The 22,477-nt window shown below is 32.4% G+C and overlaps 1 protein-coding gene across 2 annotated transcripts; it reads right to left on the bottom strand.

Annotated features, from left to right (window-relative positions):
* Nucleotides 1–792: 792 nt before the first annotated feature.
* On the bottom strand, nucleotides 793–17,366 carry LOC130664006 (uncharacterized). 2 transcript variants are annotated; one of them, XM_057463630.1, is made up of 7 exons: nucleotides 16,798–17,366; nucleotides 16,085–16,273; nucleotides 7,654–7,783; nucleotides 7,372–7,540; nucleotides 6,787–6,991; nucleotides 1,981–2,139; nucleotides 795–1,105 (listed from the first exon to the last, which is right to left on the bottom strand). In XM_057463630.1, exons 1-7 carry the CDS (start codon nucleotides 17,165–17,167, stop codon nucleotides 906–908), a joined length of 1,422 nt encoding a protein of 473 aa, XP_057319613.1. In that variant the 5' UTR covers nucleotides 17,168–17,366; the 3' UTR covers nucleotides 795–905. The 2 variants fall into 2 exon arrangements, with proteins under 2 accessions (XP_057319614.1, XP_057319613.1); XM_057463631.1 differs by lacking the exon at nucleotides 1,981–2,139 and having other exon boundaries at nucleotides 793–1,105.
* Nucleotides 17,367–22,477: the final 5,111 nt, after the last annotated feature.

The following is a 22,477-nucleotide window of genomic DNA, read 5'->3' as shown; positions in this document are numbered from 1 at the left end:
TGCTCAATTATATCTACAAAAGTAATTTTGGGATGGTTATAATAGATTTAAAAAAAAAAATTTTTTTTTCATAAAATTTTAGAAGTACCTCGTTTTGCCTACCCCGCCGCCCCTTTCTCTTACATATTTATATATATATATATTACAAAATGTGATAATTTTGAATTTAATGTTTTTAAACTTTTATTTTGTCAACTATCAATTAAAATTAATTCTTCATTACTCAAGGAAAAATTCAAAGGTTTCGCCATTAATTCAAAAATATAAATCATTAAAAATCAATAAATTTAATTAATTTTAAAATTTTATGTCCATTAAACAATCGATAGTTGAGTTATTCAAATCTTTTTTTTATATATTATTATAAATTAATACTATAAAATATGGCTGATAAGAATTCATGAGTAATCATAAATACAGCCACGAATATTTCCAAGCTACAAGTGACCAATAGACGAGCGTAGCAGACAACGATTCTTCAATAACAAAAGTTAAACAGCATCGGGGGTGGCCATAAATTGGATGGGTGACCCGTCCCGGAAAAAAAAAATCATTTTATAAAATTTTACAAAATTTTATAAAATTTTATACTGAAAATGGCCTGGTAAAATTTTATGAAATTTTACAAAGTTTCATAAAATTTTATAAATTCTTATAAAACTTCATAAAATTTTATAAAACTTTATAAAATTTGATAAAATTTTACCAGGCCATTTTCAGTATAAAATTTTATAAAATTTTATAAAATGTTAGTACTAAAATTTTGTAAAATTTTATAAAATTTTATAAAAACATTTTTTCCCGGGAAGTTATAAATAATAATACAAATTTACTTTTTTTTATCTATTATGTTAACTAGTCATTTTTAAGAATGATCATAGAATATTGTTTGTACTTGAAAAAAATTACAAATTTAGATCACAGATTATTAACTTTACTTCAGGCAGAAAAATTTCTAATAAAATAATAATTTGATCATTACATTTAGTTATTTTGAATTTAGTATTCAATTCTTCGGTGTCTATTATTTTTGTTTCAAGACTCTTATCGAACTTTAAATATTTCAAATGCTGTAGATTTTTTAATTTAAAAATTATTAGTTCACCTGAAAATAAAACAAGTATAAGTAACTTTGCAAATAATGTAACTCTTATATAAAATAATAACATAACAATATAAGTAAGAAATAAAGAAGATAAAACTAAAAAAAAAGCAAACAACTGATTTGGAAAGTATTATTGTCTATTTAAAACTATTGTGGGTCTACTATTTCTCATACTTTAAATTAAATATAGGCTAGTAAAAATTAATAATCAAATTATGTTATTATAATATTTTTGGGCCTATGTATTATTTAGGGGTGTGCGAATATCATTCGAATCGAATAGTAACATTCGATTCGAAATTCGAATCGAATATTCGAATTATTTGAATAGTTCAAATAATTGTCTTGTGCTCTTCAATTAATCGATTTCGGTGGAAAAGTTGTCTTGTTCGGGTGTATTTGACTCGATTTGAATATTTTTTTCATAGAACTCATTACTAAAATAACAAAAATGTTATTGTAAGAAAAGTATCATCCGGTAATATTCGGAATGAAAAGGTAAATTTCATATTTTGATTCGAAAATTCTACATAAATTAAATAAAACATGCTACACGGCAAAATTTTTAAAAATTTTCCATGTCAGACAGTCTGCAACATCTCTTAGAAATTCGATTTTCGAAAATCGGACCGAAACCAATGGCTTCCTGAATTTTTTAAAATTTACAATTTTCTTAGCGGGAAGTAAAAAATGTTGATATTACGGCGAATACGAATTCTTCTTTAATTTAATAATTAGTTTATTTTTTGGTTTGAATTCAGATTATTTGAAAAATTCGAACTGTTCGAATCTTTCAAATTATTCGATTCGAAATTCGAATCGAATAATTCGTAAATTCGAGTATTCGCACACCCTTAGTATTAATAAATAATTACCTTCTGTTGTAGCAACGAAAAGATGATTGAAATACAATGACATGCAAGTAATCTTAGCATCGTTCGATATAATACTTTCTGGTATTTCGTAGTGTTTTAGTGTTGTAATATGTTTATTACGTTCGTCGAAACGTGATACTTGAACGATGAATTTTTTTCCTGTAAAATGTAAATATAATTACAAAGTATATATTCATAAGAGTCGGTCTCTCGCGCGTTAGGTTCGAATCCTCCGGAGGGTAGTGGCCATAAAATCTAATTCTGAGAGAGAATAGTGAGCATGTAGGTAAGATATTAATATGATGATGGGCAGTATGGAAATAATTATCATACCTGTAACTCACTTGAATTGTGAATAAAAAAAAATTAATGTCTTGAATTTATTATTGTTGAAATAAGTAAAAGCACTAAGCAATAGAGCAGCTAAAACCATAAATTCATAATAGTGGTTACTATTATGTCGCTCACGTCCGGATTCTAATTAAAAAAATTATAATTAATTTTTTTTCGGTAATACACTGGTCACAGAAATTAAGGGATAGAAAAAAAATCCGAAATTTTTAGGTGATTTTCAACATGCTGTAACTCGGTGAAAAATGGTCGTATAAAAAAACTAAAAAAGCAAATTGTAGCCTCAAGTTTCTAGTTTTCAGATCTGGACCTCAAAATTTTTTATCATGTACGGTTCAGGAGTAATCATAAGAAAACCAACGAAAAAAAAATTTTCAAAATTTTTGCTGGTCTTTCAATACCTCTATGGGCGACAATAAATTTTTTTGAATAATCCGACTGTCTGACTTTTCTCGGAAATTTTATGCCCTTTAATTTGGTGGGCTCAAAAAGTCTCTACGACGATTTGGCGCCGAGTTATCATTGATCAAAGCAAAAAAGTCCATTTTGGCTTTGATAATCAATAACTCCGGATGTATTGGTCGTACAGAGAATGGAAGCAGGGTTTTGAAAACTGAAAAACATTCTCTATAAGGCAAAATTAGTGGCATTTGATAGAAAAATTTTTTTTAAAGCGATATTGTTTGGTAAAAAACAGGTCAAAATTCACAAATTTAAGGATATTCGGAAATCTTGCTATAACTTTGGATATAACGGATGAACAAAGGATATCTTCGACTTTTTTTCAACCTCAAAGTGTCCTGAAAAAATCCTAAAAATTTCAAATCGCTGCGATTTTTCTTTCTTAGTGCCCCGAAGCTTTAAATTTATCGATTTTGTCAAAAATCACCATAATTGGTAGTTTCTCGGTTTTTGTTCAATTTTTCGATTTGAAAATGGTTTTTTTACCGATAATCTTCATTTCTTTAATCAAAAAGATCGATTATCGAAAAAAATTGAAAAAAAAAAATTTTTTCTATCAAATGCCACTAATTTTGCCTTATAGAGAATGTTTTCCAGTTTTCAAAACCCTGCTTCCATTCTCTGTACGACCAATACATCCGGAGTTATTGATTATCAAAGCCAAAATGGACTTTTTTGCTTTGATCAATGATAACTCGGCGCCAAATCGTCGTAGAGACTTTTTGAGCCCACCAAATTAAAGGGCATAAAATTTCCGAGAAAAGTCAGACAGTCGGATTATTCAAAAAAATTTATTGTCGCCCATAGAGGTATTGAAAGACCAGCAAAAATTTTGAAAATTTTTTTTTCGTTGGTTTTCTTATGATCACTCCTGAACCGTACATGATAAAAAATTTTGAGGTCCAGATCTGAAAACTAGAAACTTGAGGCTACAATTTGCTTTTTTTAGTTTTTTTATACGACCATTTTTCACCGAGTTACAGCATGTTGAAAATCACCTGAAAATTTCGGATTTTTTTTCTATCCCTTAATTTCTGTGACCAGTGTATATCATAAAACTTTGGTCACTTAGATGAAAAAAAATTCTTCAGCATAGGAACTAAAGCAGATAAACGATTTCCGCGAACACCGTCGTGGTCCGTAGTCTAAACTCATGACGAAGCATGAGACCCGGCCCTCGACGCCGTTCGATAAGGTAACCTGAGATACTACGTTGGACGATTTATAATTTTGTAATTTTTTCATACAGGATCTGCGGATGCAGAGCAGTCTCGGGACCTCTGTCCGGTGACCGACTAACTTTAAAGAGTCGAACAGATAGTGCCATCACAGGAGGTCTATCGACTTTCCAACGATGTCCACTTGGGCAATATTTAATTCTTAATTAATTAACTAATAAATTAAATGAATTAACATTCACCCAAAGTGTTACACTATATTTATATCGTGATGATGATTTTATCGAATTGGGTTTGCTGATTATAGAAGTATGATTGTCATAACAATTTTCTTCTGGACATGCTGAATAAGAAATAGTACGATTTATAACTGGATAGTCACCTTTACTATACGTTTCTGTCACTATTAACTAATATTATATCAGTTAACGAACCTGTAGTCGATAGTAGAGTTCTCATTCAACTATTTTTTTATAGTTCAGAGAACCTTTTTTTACTATGTGAAAGACAAATACAATTGCTAGGTTTTAGAAAGATCTACCTCATAATGTTAAATTTGATACATTATTTAAAAAGTTATGACTGTTTAAAAAAAAAATCTGGGCGTCGGTTGGCCCAAGGAGCTTGAAAACATCACTGTGGATATATTTTCGAGCTCTTCGAGTTCGAAAATGCTATTGCATGCAATTATTTTTTTATGAGCTTTTTAAGCGCTTACAAGTTACTTTTGAAGATTGAAAAGTTAAGAATCGAAAATCATGACTGAAGAAGCGGCTTTTATATTTTTATTTTCGATTATGTTCTATGAAATGAATGTATTGAGGCAGAAATCAATGTCAGTGATCAAAATCAAGATTTAAGTGAGTTTTGACTTGGGTCAGAGCAATAATTTATGAAATATCCGAGAAAAATATTAAAAACTGGTTTTTCTCAATTTCTTGCTGATAATTTGATTTAAACTAAAGAACAAGTTAGATGTCATTATATGATGATCGACAGAGACTATAAAGAGAAAGGTATGATTTGGTATGATTTCAGACACATTTTAGCACATTATATTTTGATTTATCCGGAAAAAATAACATTGTATGTTATTTTTTTAACTTTTCAGCGCCGATATTTTTTTAAGTAATTAACCGATTTTGACGTTTGTGGTGGCAATCGGTGCATTTTTTTGAATTCTAGAGCTGATAGAAATTTGGAATTGATCCGTTCAGCCGTTTCGAAGACATATGAAAAAAACCGTTTTTCACCGTTTCTTTCTCCAACTATATCTCTCGAACAAATTAACCGGTTAAGATAGTTAAGGTCGCAATCGACGCGACTTATGAAGCTCTAGAGCTGATTAGATTTTGAAGTCGATCGTTTAAGTCGTTTCTGAGAAATCAATAAAAAACAAAAACAAATTTTATTGTGATTTTGCTAAAAAAAGTTTTAATAATTTTTAACTTCCCGCTAAGAAAATTGTAAATTTTCAAAAATTCGAGAAGTTATTGGTTTCGGTCCGATTTACGAAAATCGAATTTTCATCGGATGTCGACGTTTTGAGGTCCTAGAAAGCTATTCTGACTAATTTCAAGATGATGTCCGAGTGTATGTACGTATGTAAATACCTGTATCTTTTGAATGGATGAACCGATTTTGAACTTTAAGGTGTCATTCGACGCGGCTTGTCAATATCTTGAAGCTGTGAGGAATTGAGCTTGATCGGTAGGGCTCGTTCAGAGATATTAAAAAAAAAGTGTTTTTTTTGGATAACTTTTAATGTGCTCGATGGACTGATTCCAAGATCGATTGGGCTCTAGAGCTTTATAAGCCGCGTCGAATGCCACCTCAACCATCAAAATCGGTTCATTCGTTCAAAAGAAACCGTTCTCGAAAGAATTAAAAAAAAAAAAATTTTTTATTTTTTTTGAAATATCTCAAAAATGACTCGATAAATCGAATTCAAAATTTGGTCAGCTTTAGAACTTGATAAAATGCGTCGATTGCCACCGTCTCAATCGGTTTATTCGTTTGAGAGTTATCGTTGGAGAAAAAATGGTAAAAAACTATTTTTTTCGAAAAGAACGGCATACAAAAGTAATTTCGAGCTCGAAGAGCTCGAAAATGTATTCACGACAAAGTTTTCGAGCTCAAGGAGCTCGAAAACAGCGGGAAGTTTTAGGGCTGGCCCGCAGGGTCAACCGATAGACAGATTTTTTTTTTCGTAATTCGCCAATATTTTCGAGTCTACTTGATTAAATGATCTGAGATTTTCAGGGAAGTTGACGGCCACTAAGCTCTTTTGATTGCCACCTTAAACATCCAAATCGGTACATTAGTTAAAAAGTTACAAAGAGTTTACACACACACACACACACACACACACACACACACACACACACACACACACACACACACACACACACACACACACACACACACACACACACACACACATACATACATACATACATGCATACATTCGGACATCATTCTGAAAATAGTCAGAATAGCTTCCTAGGACCTCGAAACGTCAACATCTGATGAAAACTCGATTTTCGAAAATCGGGGTGAAAACAATAACTTCCCGGATTTTTCGAAAATCATCGATTTTCTTAGCGGGAAGTGAAAAAAAGGATAAAAATTTTCAAAAATTCATATTTCATTAATGGCGCGATGAAAAAATTAAAAAAAAAATTAAAAGTTTTTTCACAAAGTGTAAAAAGATAGCTAATATCAGCTGAATCGGAGGTGCAAATTTCGGTAGTAACATGATTTGGTATTGTATACCCTATATATAATACATAAACTATAGAAGTTATATACATACTATTTTCGGTGGCATATGCTATTACGATATTCATACACGGAATGAAAAAATCATAATACTCCAGAATTTCCTCCGTCATTTGCGAAGCTGCAGTATACTTATCCGAAGCATGAATATTTACTGGTAAAATTTGTGACCGTGGAAGCTTAACAATTGTTGTTAGCAACGAGTTTTCTAGCTCGTGCGATTTATGAACTATCATTATCTGCAAAACAAAAAAAAATCAAAGCTATTGAATTTATAGTACAGTATTATAATTTATTTTTTAATTAAAATAATATACTGGTAAAGAGAAATTAGATATCTAAGAAAATTTTTTACAACCATTCTAATAATTATAAAATCATACTCAGTTATTTTTCAATATGATATTAACAAATATATGGATTGAAATGTATTATCATTTCAACGTGACTTGATTAACAGAACGGAAGTTCATTTTCTAAAATTTTCTAGAATTTCTTTCTCAAATTAATGATTCTTTGGGAAATTTCTAGACTATTAGACACAAAATGTAATGAACGCATCCTGAAAGCCGATTTCAAGGGAAAATATTTACTTCATAATAAAGATAACTATACGTACTTTTCTCCCTTCTGCATAAAAATCAATAAATTCATAGGAATCATCTTCAGTATAATGAAGTATTAATATTTCTGTTGTAGTTATTTCATTTTCAACGTAATCTAATCTAATGATGTTCATTGTTTCATCCGAAGTATTTATAATATAAAAATATTCATCAGTTCCCCGTCTTATTGTAAAAAATAAAATAATAAAAATTAAAAATTTAATACATAATATAACATATCTCGTATAAGTATATTGTTTAATAAATTAATAACTATGAACTTGCATATTTGTTACCGTAAGTGTAATGATTTTCGATAACGTGGAATAAGAAAAATCGGTGGAGTTGGAATTTTAATTTTTCTATTAACGTCCCAAAATAACATTTGATTGCGAAAATATACGACATTGATTACTGTTCCAATACCTAAAAAATTTGATTAAATTCAATTTCGATTTATTCTTAAAAAAAACAAAACAAAACTATTTATTTATGAGCAATTAAGGGGGGGGGGGGGGGGGTAGGATTTTAAAGGCGAAAAAAAAGCATATTTTTGTGATTTTTTCCCGGCGAGATGAGTAATATCATTTCATTAAACTTAATCACATATTATTGCACAACTTTTAAAGAATATCAGAAACAATTTTCAACGAAAAATATTGATTAATAAGCCGATGACGTTGAATCTCCGGAGGCGCCTCGAAAAAAAGTCGTTTTGCGGTGAACATCATAACTCGTTACCGGATCATCGGAAAAAAAAAATTGATATGCATTTTAAAGTTGATGTATTTCTCGAGGTAACCACGAAGAGTTTTTTTTTTTTTTTAAATAGAAAAAAATCAAAAACAAAAAAAAAACTCTTTGTGGTTACCTGTTGATTTATGTGAAGAAGTAATGTTCAAATTTTCAAAAGGATCGGTTCAGTACATTTTGAGTTATGATGTTCACGGACTTTAAAAATAACGTTTTCGGGAAAATCCATTTAAAGTTTTTTATTCGTGAAAATTTGAAATAAACTATCAATAAAAGAATATGAATTTTTATACTTATATTGAGTCATCAGTTTACATCCTTTGAAAGACTCACAGCCGGAGAAAGGGATTCGGAAGAACAAAGAAACTTGCAGCTGATTTCTACTAGGGGTATGTAGGGGCATGTTTAAAGTTATGACTGATTTTTATAATATTGTAGTTCAACATTTCTAATTTTTATTTTATTCCAAATATTTTTTAAGATAACTATCGGCGTTGAGAGCATAGCCAATTTTAATTCCATTGTTTGACAATATTTTAGTTTTATGATTTAAGACCCTTTTTTTTTTATATATTGTAAAACTTCAAAATGTGAGTTTCTCTGAATTTGAGTTTAGATAATTTACAACTTAATCCTAAAGGCTTCTTAAAATTTATTCCTTAAGTAAAATTTAAACTTATTTTCCCAGACGACGTCGTCCAGCTGAACTAAATTACTTTATTGCCTTTTTCCTTTAAATGTCTTCTGTCCTAAGCCTATGTCGATATCATATGGTCTCCAGTTTTCTCTAAATAATTTCTAGCCTTTCTAATGTCTCGCTCTTTTCTCTGGTCTATCCTTTCTCGCAATACCTCCTCCTACTCCAAGGATTGTTACTCCTACAATTGCTGATTCCCAATCACAATGTCACGTTTCCCACCTTTTCTAAACACTTAGATTTTTACATACAGTTCAAGGGTCCTGAGGTTAAAGGGTCTCAGATACAAGACAAAAATAATAAGACAGTTACCACCAAGAACCCAAACCGTTTAGTTGAGACTTGCCTAGTTCTCATCCTTACCAAAATTCAAAGCAAATTCCATTTTGAAGTTATTACCGAATTTGTTCATTGATTTATATTCACCATTTTTGTTCAATTAATTTATAAAAGCATTTTGTTCATTATTAAATCACATCAGTTACTATATTGAAATTCAAAATAAAGAAACATTAATAAGATATTAATTTAACTTATTAAATTATTACAATTGCATGAACATTAACATCCCATCCGCGATTGTGATAAAAAACATGGTCCTTCGAGCCGGATTTTAATAAAGTGTTGTGCAACGTGAAATAATAGTGAAAAATTAAGTTGGAAAAAGTGGTGAAACTACAAGTGCAGAGCCAATCAGTACAGCGGATTACAAGAACAACCCAGAAACGAGTCCAGTAGATCAGCCAACGTCAAGTGATTGTCAGCAACAGCAGCAGCAGCAAAGGTAGGTTGGTCTTTATTATTCACCTAAAAAATTGGCCGAAAATTATTTTCCTTTGTTATACCACCGAAAGATCATCACTTACCTTTCCTATTTTGTACGCATCTCTTTATAAATTATAATTCAATATGGTTGAACACAGCCGACTTAAAAGACAACGCGGTCACATTCAAGCTACTATAACTGCCTTAAAAAATGCAGTTGATGCGGCAATAGCAGATCCAGAACATCGAAATATTCATTTTATACAAGCTACTTTAAATACTACCGTAAAAGCCTTCGAAAAATTCGACGCAATTCAAACTGAATTGGAAGAGGTAGCCGAAGATGAGATTGAAAACCGTATGTCATATGTAGCCAGTTTTGATTTAGAAACATCTCGTGCGCGAACATTGATCCAAAGATTAACTCCAACTCCCGTGAATACAGATAATGCACAGAGAGCAGTAACGAGCGTAACCAAACCGAAAGCAGCGGTCACATTACCAACAATTCCATTACCGACTTTTGACGGAACTGTCGAAAAATGGTCAGCATTTTATAATTTATTTGCAACATTGATTGACCAAGAAGATTTACCACCAGTCAAAAAACTAAATTATTTAAGGTTGTCGCTTACTGGGAAGGCGGCAAGCGCGATTGAATCCTTAGAGCTTACAGATGACAACTATTTAGTCGCATTAAATATTTTGAAAGAAAAATATGAATCAGTCCGTCGGGTAACGCGTCGTCACTGGTCGTTGTTACGCGAATATCCAAAATTGCAAAAAGATTCAGCTGCCGCAATTAATCAATTGGTAGACACCTTCCACCAGCATACCAGAGCATTAGAAAATTTGAAAGCACCAGTATCATCGTGGGATATTCCTTTAGTAGATTTAATTTTATCAAAACTTAATTCAACGACCATATGGCATTGGGAGCTCACTTTGACCGATGAAAAAGTTCCATCGTATAAAAATCTATTAAAATTTCTAGAAAAACGAGCTAGTTGTGGTGACACGTCTCGGTCTAATGAAACATCATCTAATCCACTACCTCGAAAAGATAACCATCAGCATAAACCATTTTCTCAAGCACTTCACGTTACAAACAATTCGAATCACCATTACAATAAGTTTTCGAACAATAAGAATGTCGACCCAGCTATTACCTGCCCTGTCTGCCACGAGCATCATTTGTTATATACCTGTGAAAAATTCCGAAATTTGTCCATAGATGACCGACGTAAAGTAATTAAGGATACTAATCGCTGTTACAATTGTTTTGGAAAAGGGCACAGTATCAAGTCTTGTACATCGAAAGCATCATGTCAAATATGTTCAAAACGTCATAATACGTTGCTACATTTTCAAAGAGATGATAATTTAGCCCAAACTTGGAATGTTAATTATGCAACTACGAGTAATGAAACACGAGCATGACTACATAATCAAAATATGCACACCAATGAAGCAACACCAGGAGAAGAAAAACAAGTTAGTTTAGTATTAAATACTGTGTCGAACGACATAATGGTCACCGCTGTATTGAATGTCTTAGATAAAGACCAACAACCCATCCATTGTCGAGCCTTACTAGATACCTGTTCCACAACAAATTTTATGACTCAGAGTATGGCAAGACTTTTAAAATTGAAAACAAGCACATGCCGTGTACCTGTTGGAGCACTGAATACCATGACCACCTATTGTAATGAAATAACCACAGCGACAATTACATCCCGAGTAAATAAATACAAGAAAACACTTACCTTTCTAATTATACCAATGATTTCTCAGATAGTACCGGATCAACCTATTCATCAAGAAACATTGAAAATTCCATCTAACATTAAGTTAGCAGATCCTTTGTTTTATAAGCCCGCACCAATTGACCTGCTTATAGGTGCAGGTACTACTCTCTCTCTGCTATGTATAGGTCAAATCAAAATCTCTTTACCTGCACAGCAAGAATTATTCCTTCAGAAAACACTGCTTGGTTGGATTATAGGTGGAGCAGCGCCTTCAAGTAAATACGTCAAACCAGCAGCATGCCATGTTACAAATATCAATGATTTTGACCTAAATAAATTCTGGGAAATTGAAGAATGTCCAAGCTCCAAAAGATTTACTCCAGAGGAAGAGGAGTGTGAGCAGCATTTCCAAAAACATATTACAAGAGATCCAACTGGTCGCTACGTAGTAGCACTACCATTCAATCCACGTATTCCAGCATTAGGAGACTCATACCACTTAGCCCTCAAGAGATTGATAAACACCGAACAAAAATTAAAAAGAAATCCAAGTTTAAAGACTCAATATCACCAAGTTATACAAGAATATTTAGATTTAAATCATATGTCTCTAATTCATGATCAACCGACAGCCACCACCAGTTATTATCTTCCGCATCATGCTGTAATAAAGGAAACAAGCATGACCACCAAGGTGAGAGTTGTATTTGATGGTTCAGCAAATACAACAACAGGTATATCATTAAACGATAAACTGTTCACTGGACCTACTATTCAATCGGACCTTTTTTCACTTTTAATTCGTTTTCGAAAGCATCCAATCGTTTTAACAGGTGACATTGAAAAAATGTACCGACAATTTTTAGTGCGGAAAGAAGACAGAAAATTTCAACGTATATTATGGAATCATGGTAATAAAACACAATCCTATGAATTGAATACAGTAACCTTTGGGCTTAGACCCGCACCATACCTGGCTATCCGTTGTTTACATCAACTGGCCCAAGATGAAGGTCACTCGTTTCCCATAGCAGCCAAAATTCTGACGGAGGACTTTTATGTAGATGATCTACTCACTGGAGCCCAAACCAAATTAGAAGCGATTCAAATGCGACAAGAAGTCTCCCATATACTTGCCAAGGCTGGTTTAATTATTCGTCAATGGGCATCAAATGACAGTGAGGTATTAAAGGATATTGCCAAAGAAAACATTAACCCTCATTTACAGTTGGGCGACACAACATTAAAGACTTTGGGCGTCTGCTGGGAGTCAAAGACCGATAGCATAATGTATACAGTTAATGCTATTACCATTACAAACCAGACTAAAATCACAAAGAGAACTATTCTGTCTGAAGTAGCGAAAATTTTTGATCCTCTAGGACTATTAGCACCTGTTATTATCATAGCTAAAATTCTTCTACAGAGATTATGGTCCGAGAAACTCGATTGGGATGAATCTTTGCCACTGGAACTTCACACTGAATGGAAAACCTACTGCAGTCAACTGCAGTTATTGAACCAGATATCTTTTCCCCGGACGATTATGTCATCAGCAATAAAAAATATACAGCTACATGGATTTTCAGATGCAAGTGAAAAGGCATATGGTGCTTGCGTTTATTTGCGTGTACTTGACCATCAAGGTAAGACGCGAGTACAATTATTGTGTGCCAAATCAAGGGTTGCTCCATTAAAAACAATTACCATACCAAGATTAGAGTTGTGCGGTGCACAACTTCTAGCAACGTTAATTACAGCTACAGTTTCAGCCATTAAGATGACATTTGATGGAATTTATTGTTGGACTGATTCAACTATAGTTTTACATTGGCTCAATACATCACCTCAGCATTTAAAAACGTTTGTTTCCAACCGAGTGGTAGACATTCAAAACAAAACGATTATTGACAAATGGCACCATGTACCCACAAAAGATAATCCTGCAGATCTTGTGTCAAGAGGGGTTCTACCTGCTGACTTTCTTTCAATGAAAATTTGGAGAAAGGGACCTCTATGGTTAAGCGAGCCCCAGAATAAGTGGCCAGTCACTAATTTACATTTCAGTAAAGAAATACCTGAGCAACGGCGCTTCACTTGTCTGTTTACCACCAAAAGAGAATTTACAACATTTGACAAGTTTTCGAATCTTGACCGTCTGATGCGTTCGTTGGCTTATTGCTTCAGGTTTGTAAGAGGGCGTCAAACAACAGGCCCATTAACAGTAAAAGAATTACGGGAAGTAGAGATTCGAGTAATTAAGGCAGTTCAACGTCAAGCTTTTGCCGAAGATCTTAAAATTCTTAATAAATTGGACTTGTCAAAACATACAAATGCTCAACTTTCAAAATTAACCCCAATGTTGGATGATAATGGGATAATGAGAGTCGGTGGTCGTTTATCCTTCTCTAATTTACCCTTTGATGCAAAACATCCTATTATCTTACCGAAAAATAACCATGTCACCAATCTTTTTATTCGTCATACACACAGGATACATTTACACTGCGGAGTGCAACAAACATTGTACATTTTGCGGCGCAAATACTGGATTATTGAAGGTCGAAGCCAGGTATACAAAATCCTCAACAAATGTGTACAATGTTGTAAAGCCAGACCTCCTACTACTAATTATCTTATGGGTAATCTACCTAAGCCTCGAGTCAATCCCTCACGTCCGTTTAGCCAAGTTGGAGTAGATTACTGTGGACCGTTTATCCTTAAGGAAAAGAAATTTCGCAATCGGGCACAAATCAAATCGTATGTTGCTGTATTTGTGTGTCTTGCAGTGAAAGCAGTCCACCTTGAATTAATTACTGATTTGACATCCGAAGGTTTCTTATCAGCATTGAGAAGATTTGTCTCACGACGTGGGTTGTGCCAAGATATATATAGTGACAATGGGACCAACTTTGTTGGTGCAAATAATATTTTACGAGAATTGACCGATGAACTTTCCACGGCTGAGGCTCAAGAAAAAATTCAAGGGTACCTTACTACCAAAGGCATTCAGTGGCATTTCATTCCACCACAGGCCCCTCACGTTGGAGGTTTATGGGAAGCTGCAGTAAAAAGTTTTAAAAGGCTTCTACAACATGTGGCTGGACATGAAATGCTGTTCACATATGAACAATTTAACACTTTAGTAATTGAAATCGAAGCCATCTTAAATTCAAGACCACTAACTCCTATTTCCTCAGATTCAAACGATCCCTTAGTCCTTACCCCCGGCCATTTTTTAATTGGTGATTCGCTGACCAACCTTCGAGGTCATGATTTTACAGATATTCCAACTAACCGCTTATCAACCTGGGAACATATTCAAAAGGTAAAACAAGATTTTTGGAAGCGGTGGAGCTTAGAATATCTTAATGAACTCACTCGTAGAACGAAGTGGGACAAACCTGAGCCTAATATTACTCAGGGAGCAGTCGTTCTCCTTCGAGATGATAATTCCCCACCAGCACAATGGGTGATGGGGCAAGTTATCGAATGTTATCCAGGTGATGATGGTATTATTCGTACAGTGAAAGTGAAAACCTCAAGAAATACTTTTGTTCGAAATATTAAAAAACTTGCAATTTTACCTGTGTGCGATGATTCCAATCAGAGCTAAAATTGAATATTTAGAGACATTAAGTTGCTCGGCTATGACCTCTCAACGGGGGGAGAATGTTTAAAGTTATGACTGATTTTTATAATATTGTAGTTCAACATTTCTAATTTTTATTTTATTCCAAATATTTTTTAAGATAACTATCGGCGTTGAGAGCATAGCCAATTTTAATTCCATTGTTTGACAATATTTTAGTTTTATGATTTAAGACCCTTTTTTTTTTATATATTGTAAAACTTCAAAATGTGAGTTTCTCTGAATTTGAGTTTAGATAATTTACAACTTAATCCTAAAGGCTTCTTAAAATTTATTCCTTAAGTAAAATTTAAACTTATTTTCCCAGACGACGTCGTCCAGCTGAACTAAATTACTTTATTGCCTTTTTCCTTTAAATGTCTTCTGTCCTAAGCCTATGTCGATATCATATGGTCTCCAGTTTTCTCTAAATAATTTCTAGCCTTTCTAATGTCTCGCTCTTTTCTCTGGTCTATCCTTTCTCGCAATACCTCCTCCTACTCCAAGGATTGTTACTCCTACAATTGCTGATTCCCAATCACAATGTCACGTTTCCCACCTTTTCTAAACACTTAGATTTTTACATACAGTTCAAGGGTCCTGAGGTTAAAGGGTCTCAGATACAAGACAAAAATAATAAGACAGTTACCACCAAGAACCCAAACCGTTTAGTTGAGACTTGCCTAGTTCTCATCCTTACCAAAATTCAAAGCAAATTCCATTTTGAAGTTATTACCGAATTTGTTCATTGATTTATATTCACCATTTTTGTTCAATTAATTTATAAAAGCATTTTGTTCATTATTAAATCACATCAGTTACTATATTGAAATTCAAAATAAAGAAACATTAATAAGATATTAATTTAACTTATTAAATTATTACAATTGCATGAACATTAACATCCCATCCGCGATTGTGATAAAAAACAGGGCAGGTCGGGCAGGTATAAAAATCAGGTATCACGGCCGGTCATTTCAAACGCTGTAACTCCGTTAGTTTTACTCGAATTGATTTAAAATATGTACACAATATTCTCGACATACTGTTCATTCAGAAAAAAAATAAAAAAAAAAATAATTAACCCCCCCCCCCCCCCCTTAAGAAGTAAATAAATTTTATAAATTTACCAGTCATCCAAAGTGTCATTTGAATTGCAGAATTTAATAATCTGAAACTTTCAATTTCACGACGATCTAATACAATATTACTATCAGCGTAATCGTTAAAATAAAACTGATGCGTCATGTCCATCTGTTCATTGATATCATATAAACGAATTAATCCAATACTATTTGTTCCCACAGCAAAACGATCAGCTGAAATAATTTATTTGAAAACTTTTTGATAAAGATATACAGAAAATAACACTTACAGTCTTCCCGATGAAAGCTTGGGATTTTTTTTCCCACTAGTTCTTTCCCCTACCACCATGATATTAGAATGAGCACAGGCGCCATTTAAATGTGCGCATGTGCAAAGCCATCATAACCAACATTTAAAGAGTGTGGCAAGGAACCGTGGTGGGAAAAAGATCCCAAGCTTTCATCAGGATGACTATAGCAAGAATTGTCATGTAAGCAATCTAGAAACGACTAAAAAATATGGAAATTTTCACTTTCAGCATAAATAAAAATTAAAAAAATTATTTGATAGCTTTGACTAATGCTGTAAGTAAAAAAATCTATATATTTTCTAATCATTAATAGTTTGCTTAGTCATATATTAATTTTTTTTTAAATTTTTCCTTTTGTGTTATAAATTTATGACTAAATTAGAGAACGTTGAGTGTTTGAAATTATGATTTAATTAAAGAAACATATAGAATAAAACTGTATCTTACCTAATAAATCATAAGAAAATCTTAAACCTCGAGGAGGAAAATTTTCTAGAGTAACTTTAAAAGTATCAAAACCAAATTGGGCGGCAGTAAATACTTTACGCCATTTTTTGTACAATAGAAAAATTAGTTTCAACTCTTTTTCCTTTAAATGTTTGTACTTATCACTTTTCAACGAAGGATATTGTAGTTTAATTAATTGATTTTTCCATGGTTTTATTTCGTTTGTTGAACATCTGTCTTTCCACTTTGTCATATCAGCAATGATAGCTTTCCAATTACTATTTACGTGACGTAGCGTCTGACGTTCCTTTCGTTCAAGATTTGAAAATATCTTCCTTTTTATTTCAGTCGGCAACTGATTAAAGCTCATCGTTAATTCTATTTTATATGTGCTATTATCGAGAATCAAAAACAAAAGAATTATAAATTTAATCTGTTAAAATATGAAGAAATTGGATTATTTTCGTTAATTTTTCTTTAGTGATTTCGTAAGAAAGAACTGGAATGTTTTTTTTTTTTTTTTTAAGTCACTTAGATCAATGACTTGATCAAACGATAATTTTTTAATTAATGAATGTGAGACATTTTCATATCTTTTTTTATAGAAGAATATCAAAATGAGTCATAAAAGTCGAAAAATATTTCCTGGTCATTGTTCAATTTATCACCGATGCAAGTCGACGTATTTCTAATTCATCCTCGTAATTTCTATGCATGATGTACAAAAAAAAAACATGATTGTGTTAGAAATCTATAGAAATAGAATTTTTCAGAAAATTCTAATTCAAATTTTGCCTCGATTCACTGCCCATAGTTTTTTTTTCATTACTAATTCTGTTTTTGTATAATTTTCCGTAATTATTCAGAAGATGCGAGAATATTCGCAATACTTTAGACAAAAATATATAATGTTTTGGAACATTCTAAAAATAATTTTCTAAAACAAAATTCAAATGAAATATAGTAAAATTATTTAGAGTAATATGATCATTACAACTATTTCTAAAAGAGATAACTTATCCATAAAAACTGTTTTCCTCTCATTGTAAAACTTATCATTGAGACAAGTCGACGGCTAACTGATATAACTAAAACCAGTCAAAAATTACCATCCAAGACATCATATTCGAAAAATTAATTTATTGACTGCCGTGCTTGTGTAGCCATAGAAAACATCGAGCCTGCCCATTAATTGATTTGCACAGTTTCTCTCTCAATTCATTAACCCGGTCACGTACTTTCATCCGAATTCAGCATATAGTGTGCGCGCGTTGATCACCGATTTTATTCTCGAAAGTCGGTTAGAAAAGAAGGTGATCCTAAATTTTTGAGCTTAATGCCCCTAAATCCGGACATTGGAGAATTTTTTGAAATTTGAGAAAAGTCAGGTATTAAGTAAATATTTCGTGTTCAAGGTCGCTGTGATCGTCTCTATTACTGAATACGCTACTCAAATAAGAATCGACAGCAGTTGCATAAAAAATTTCAATCAGGTATTGATAACATTCTTAAAAATATATAAATCATTCATTAGATATATGAAAACTTATTCTCAAAAATTGTTTTAAACAAAGCAATTTTCGGGATGTTTGAAAATTTATAACTCGGATCCAAGATCGAAGAGCTCGAAAATGTATTCACGACAAAGTTTTCGAGCTCAAGGAGCTCGAAAACAGCGGGAAGTTTTAGGGCTGGCCCGCAGGGTCAACCGATAGACAGATTTTTTTTTAAGTGCTCAAGCAAAATCTCAATCTACATCGAAAAAAAAAAATTCGAGATACGACGTTGGACGATTTATAATTTTGTAATTTTTTCGTACAGTATCTGCGGATGCAGAGCAATCTCGGGACCTCTGTCCGGTGACCGACTGACTTTAAAGAGTCAAACAGTGCCATCACAGGAGGTCTATCGACTTTCCAATGATGTCCACCTGGGCAATATTTAATTCTTAATTAATTAACTAATAAATTAAACGAATTAACATTCACCCAAAGTGTTACACTATATTTATATCGTGATGATGATTTTTATCGAATTGGGTTTGCCGATTATAGAAGTATGATTGTCATAACAATTTTCTTCTGGACATGCTGAATAAGAAATAGTACGATTTATAACTGGATAGTCACTTTTACTATACGTTTCTGTTACTATTAACTAATATCATATCAGTTAACGAACCTGTAGTCGATAGTAGAGTTCTCATTCAACTATTTTTTTTATAGTTCAGAGAACCTTTTTTTACTATGTGGAGGACAAATACAATCGCTAGGTTTTAGAAAGATCTACCTCATAATGTTAAATTTGATACCTTTTTCAAAAAGTTATGACTGTTTAAAAAACAATCGGTCTATTGGTTGACCCTGCGGGCCAGCCCCAAAACTTCTCACATTTTTCGAGCTCTTTAAGCTCGAAAAATCGTTATAAAGGCATTTTCGAGTTCTTCGAGTTCGAAAATACTTTTTTATGCCGTTCTTTTCGAAAAACAAAACTTTTTTATCATTTTTTCCCTGACGATATCTCTCAAACGAATTGACCGATTGAGGCGGTTAAGTTAGCAATCGACGCGTTTTATCGAGTTCTAAAGCTGATCAAATTTTGAAATTGAATTATTGAGTCGTTTTTGAGAAATTCCAAAGAAACAAATTCTTTCGTTAACGGTTTCTCTTGAACAAATGAACCGATTTATTTATGATTGAGGTGGCATTCGACGCGACTTATAAAGTTTTAGAGCTGATTAGATTTTGGAATCAATCCACTGAGCACATTAAAAGTTATCCAAAAAAAAACATTTTAAAAAAAATTTTGTTTTTGGAATGTCTTCAAACAAATACTACTGATCAAGCTCAATTTCATACAGCATCTAGATATTAACAAACCGCGTCGAATGACACCTTGCCGATCAAAATCGGTTCATCCGTTCAAAAGTTACAGATATTTACATACGTACGTACATACACACCTAAATACACTCGGACATCATCGTAAAATTGGTCAGGATAGCTTCCTAAAACGTCCAAACTTCAAGATCTGATAGAAATTCGATTTTCGAAAATCGGATCGAAACCAATAACTTCCCGAATTTTTGAAAATTTTCAATTTTCTTAGCGGGAAGTTAAAAATAGTCTTCTGATCGATTTTAAGAGCTTGACATTAAAATAAAAATAACTAGAAAACGATGCGGAATTCAAAAAAACTTTATGGGAAAGAACTTCTAAGAAATAAAATTGTCTACAAATAAGGTCCAATGATATTTTGTAATAGGTCTGATAGTTTCGCCGAAAAAGTAAGAAAATCTTAAAATTTAATATGAATTCGACTTCAACCTCAAATAACTTTTGAACAAATAGATTCCCCAAAAAATGATAAGAATCTTTTTTTGTAGAGCATTCAATTCCCTACAAAAACATGCCTACCAATTATTCCTATGACGCATCGTTAGCTACTTATACAAATCAGAAGACGTAAAAAAAATTTTTTCCATGTTATTCTTATGGAAAATAGAAAAGTGCGATGAGGTACCTCTTAATGTTAATATTAAGAGCTCTACTTTTCACAGGCATCTTTTTTTATCTGAATGAAACTTTTGAATCTGTTTGCGAGAAAAAAAAAGTTTGTTATTTTTTGGATCACCCTAATATATATATATATATATATATATATATATATATATATATATATATATATATATATATATATATATATATATATATATATATATATATATATATATATATATATATATATTGTAATATAATAACCTAAGGTAAGCCGAAAATATCATTTCATGTAGTATGATACTCCAAAACGGTATATACACGGAGAGAATTTTATGGTAAAAGTTATTATCAAGTTATAGTAAAATTTCTAAACTGAATTCGATAGTAGCAAATATCATTTAAATTATTAAATAAACAATCTGAATGGTAGTATTTATCAACTATATGATACAATTTACATTTATTTATAATAACCAGAAATTATAACTTTTATTATCTTAAACGATTACTACTATTATAAAAAATCGTAATTCTTAATAACCTGATGGTAATAGTTACCATCAGCCCAAATAATGGGCGTGAGGCTTATTCTCTCGAAGCCCGAAATCCCGAATGCAACTTTTACCATCTATAAGAAATGGTAAAGAAGTTTCGAGTATAGTTAATAGATGGCATCATAGTGGCGATTTGAGGAAAATTAATGTAACTTGCAGAAATAAACCCATAGCAGACTGCTTATTAAATTTTTCTCTTGTAATGACGTCAGGATGACCCGGGAGTGATAGAACTTAGTATTAATTAATTATTTCTTCAGGTCCTACTTCGTAGAATTGCATGACATTGATAATAAAACGTCCGTTAGTTAAAAATTTTTAACTAAAGTTACGAAATAATGCAAAAGGTATAATCTAGATGATTTTTAAGACTTCTTCGAAAACAAAATGATCGAATAAACTAAGAGATCGTAGACAATTGATAAAATATATAATCAGTTGTCCCAGGTATATGTTGAGCGAATCCACAGGAATTAATCGATTACGTCGAATTAAAAATGACCCCGGAACTTGGAATTATTAACTCGCCATAAAATGTAGGTGTAAACTGGGCAAAAGGACACCTGCTGGTCTAAAATATGATTCCTCAGGAATTTTTAGTTTAATAAGGCTTGGTATATTTATATATGTATATATGGGGTAAACTTTTATTGCCCGTTTAGCGTAAAACGGGTAATTACATATAAGAATGCAATCGACTAGTTTATGGTAAATTTCTGTGTGGGACTTATTTTTAGTCCTAAAGCACCGTCTACCACGAACCGTGGTTCTGAGTGAAGACCGCAAGCTCAGTATATATGTATATAGGGGCAAAATTTTTTATTGCCCGTTTAGCGTGAAACTTACCATAGACTAAAGCTCAGAAATGTACCATAGATTAAACGGGGTCATTTTCAATTCGACGTAATCGATTAATTCCTGTGGATTCGCTCAACATATACCTGGGACAACTGATTATGTATTTTATCAATTGTCTACGATCACTTAGTTTATTCGATCATTTTGTTTTCGAAGAAGTCTTAAAAATCATCTAGATTATACCTTTTGCATTATTTCGTAACTTTAGTTAAAAATTTTTAAGTAACGGACGTTTTATTATCAATGTCATGGAATTCTACGAAGTAGGACCTGAAGAAATAATTAATTAATACTAAGTTCTATCACTCCCGGGTCATCCTGACGTCATTACAAGAGAAAAATTTAACAATCAGTCTGCTATGGGTTTATTTCTGCAAGTTACATTAATTTTTTTTTTTTTTTTTTTTTTTTTTTTTCAGTATATATATGTATATTAAGGCCTTGGGCATTCCCAATCCAGCCAATCGAGTCGAATTCGTATACGAATCAAATTCACATCTCCATCAAACCAAATTCAATGTTCAAACCAGATCAAATTCATCATCGGCGACGGGACGAACCTCAGGGCCGAAAGACCTCACACTCTTTGTGTGAAAAATTCTTTCGGCAACCGCTGGGATTCGAACCCACGCCTGGCCAGTGATCAAGTTCGAGAGGCCTAGGTCTTACGCCTTAGACCGCTCGGCCATGGTCACCGGTTTACATTAATTTTTCTCAAATCGCCACTATAATGCCATCTATCAACTATACTCGAAACTTCTTTACCAT

This window comes from Microplitis mediator, chromosome 2 (genome assembly GCF_029852145.1).
Source record: "Microplitis mediator isolate UGA2020A chromosome 2, iyMicMedi2.1, whole genome shotgun sequence".
In the NCBI taxonomy this organism is placed as follows: Eukaryota; Metazoa; Arthropoda; class Insecta; order Hymenoptera; family Braconidae; genus Microplitis; species Microplitis mediator.
This window is presented reverse-complemented; position numbering and strand designations above follow the sequence as displayed.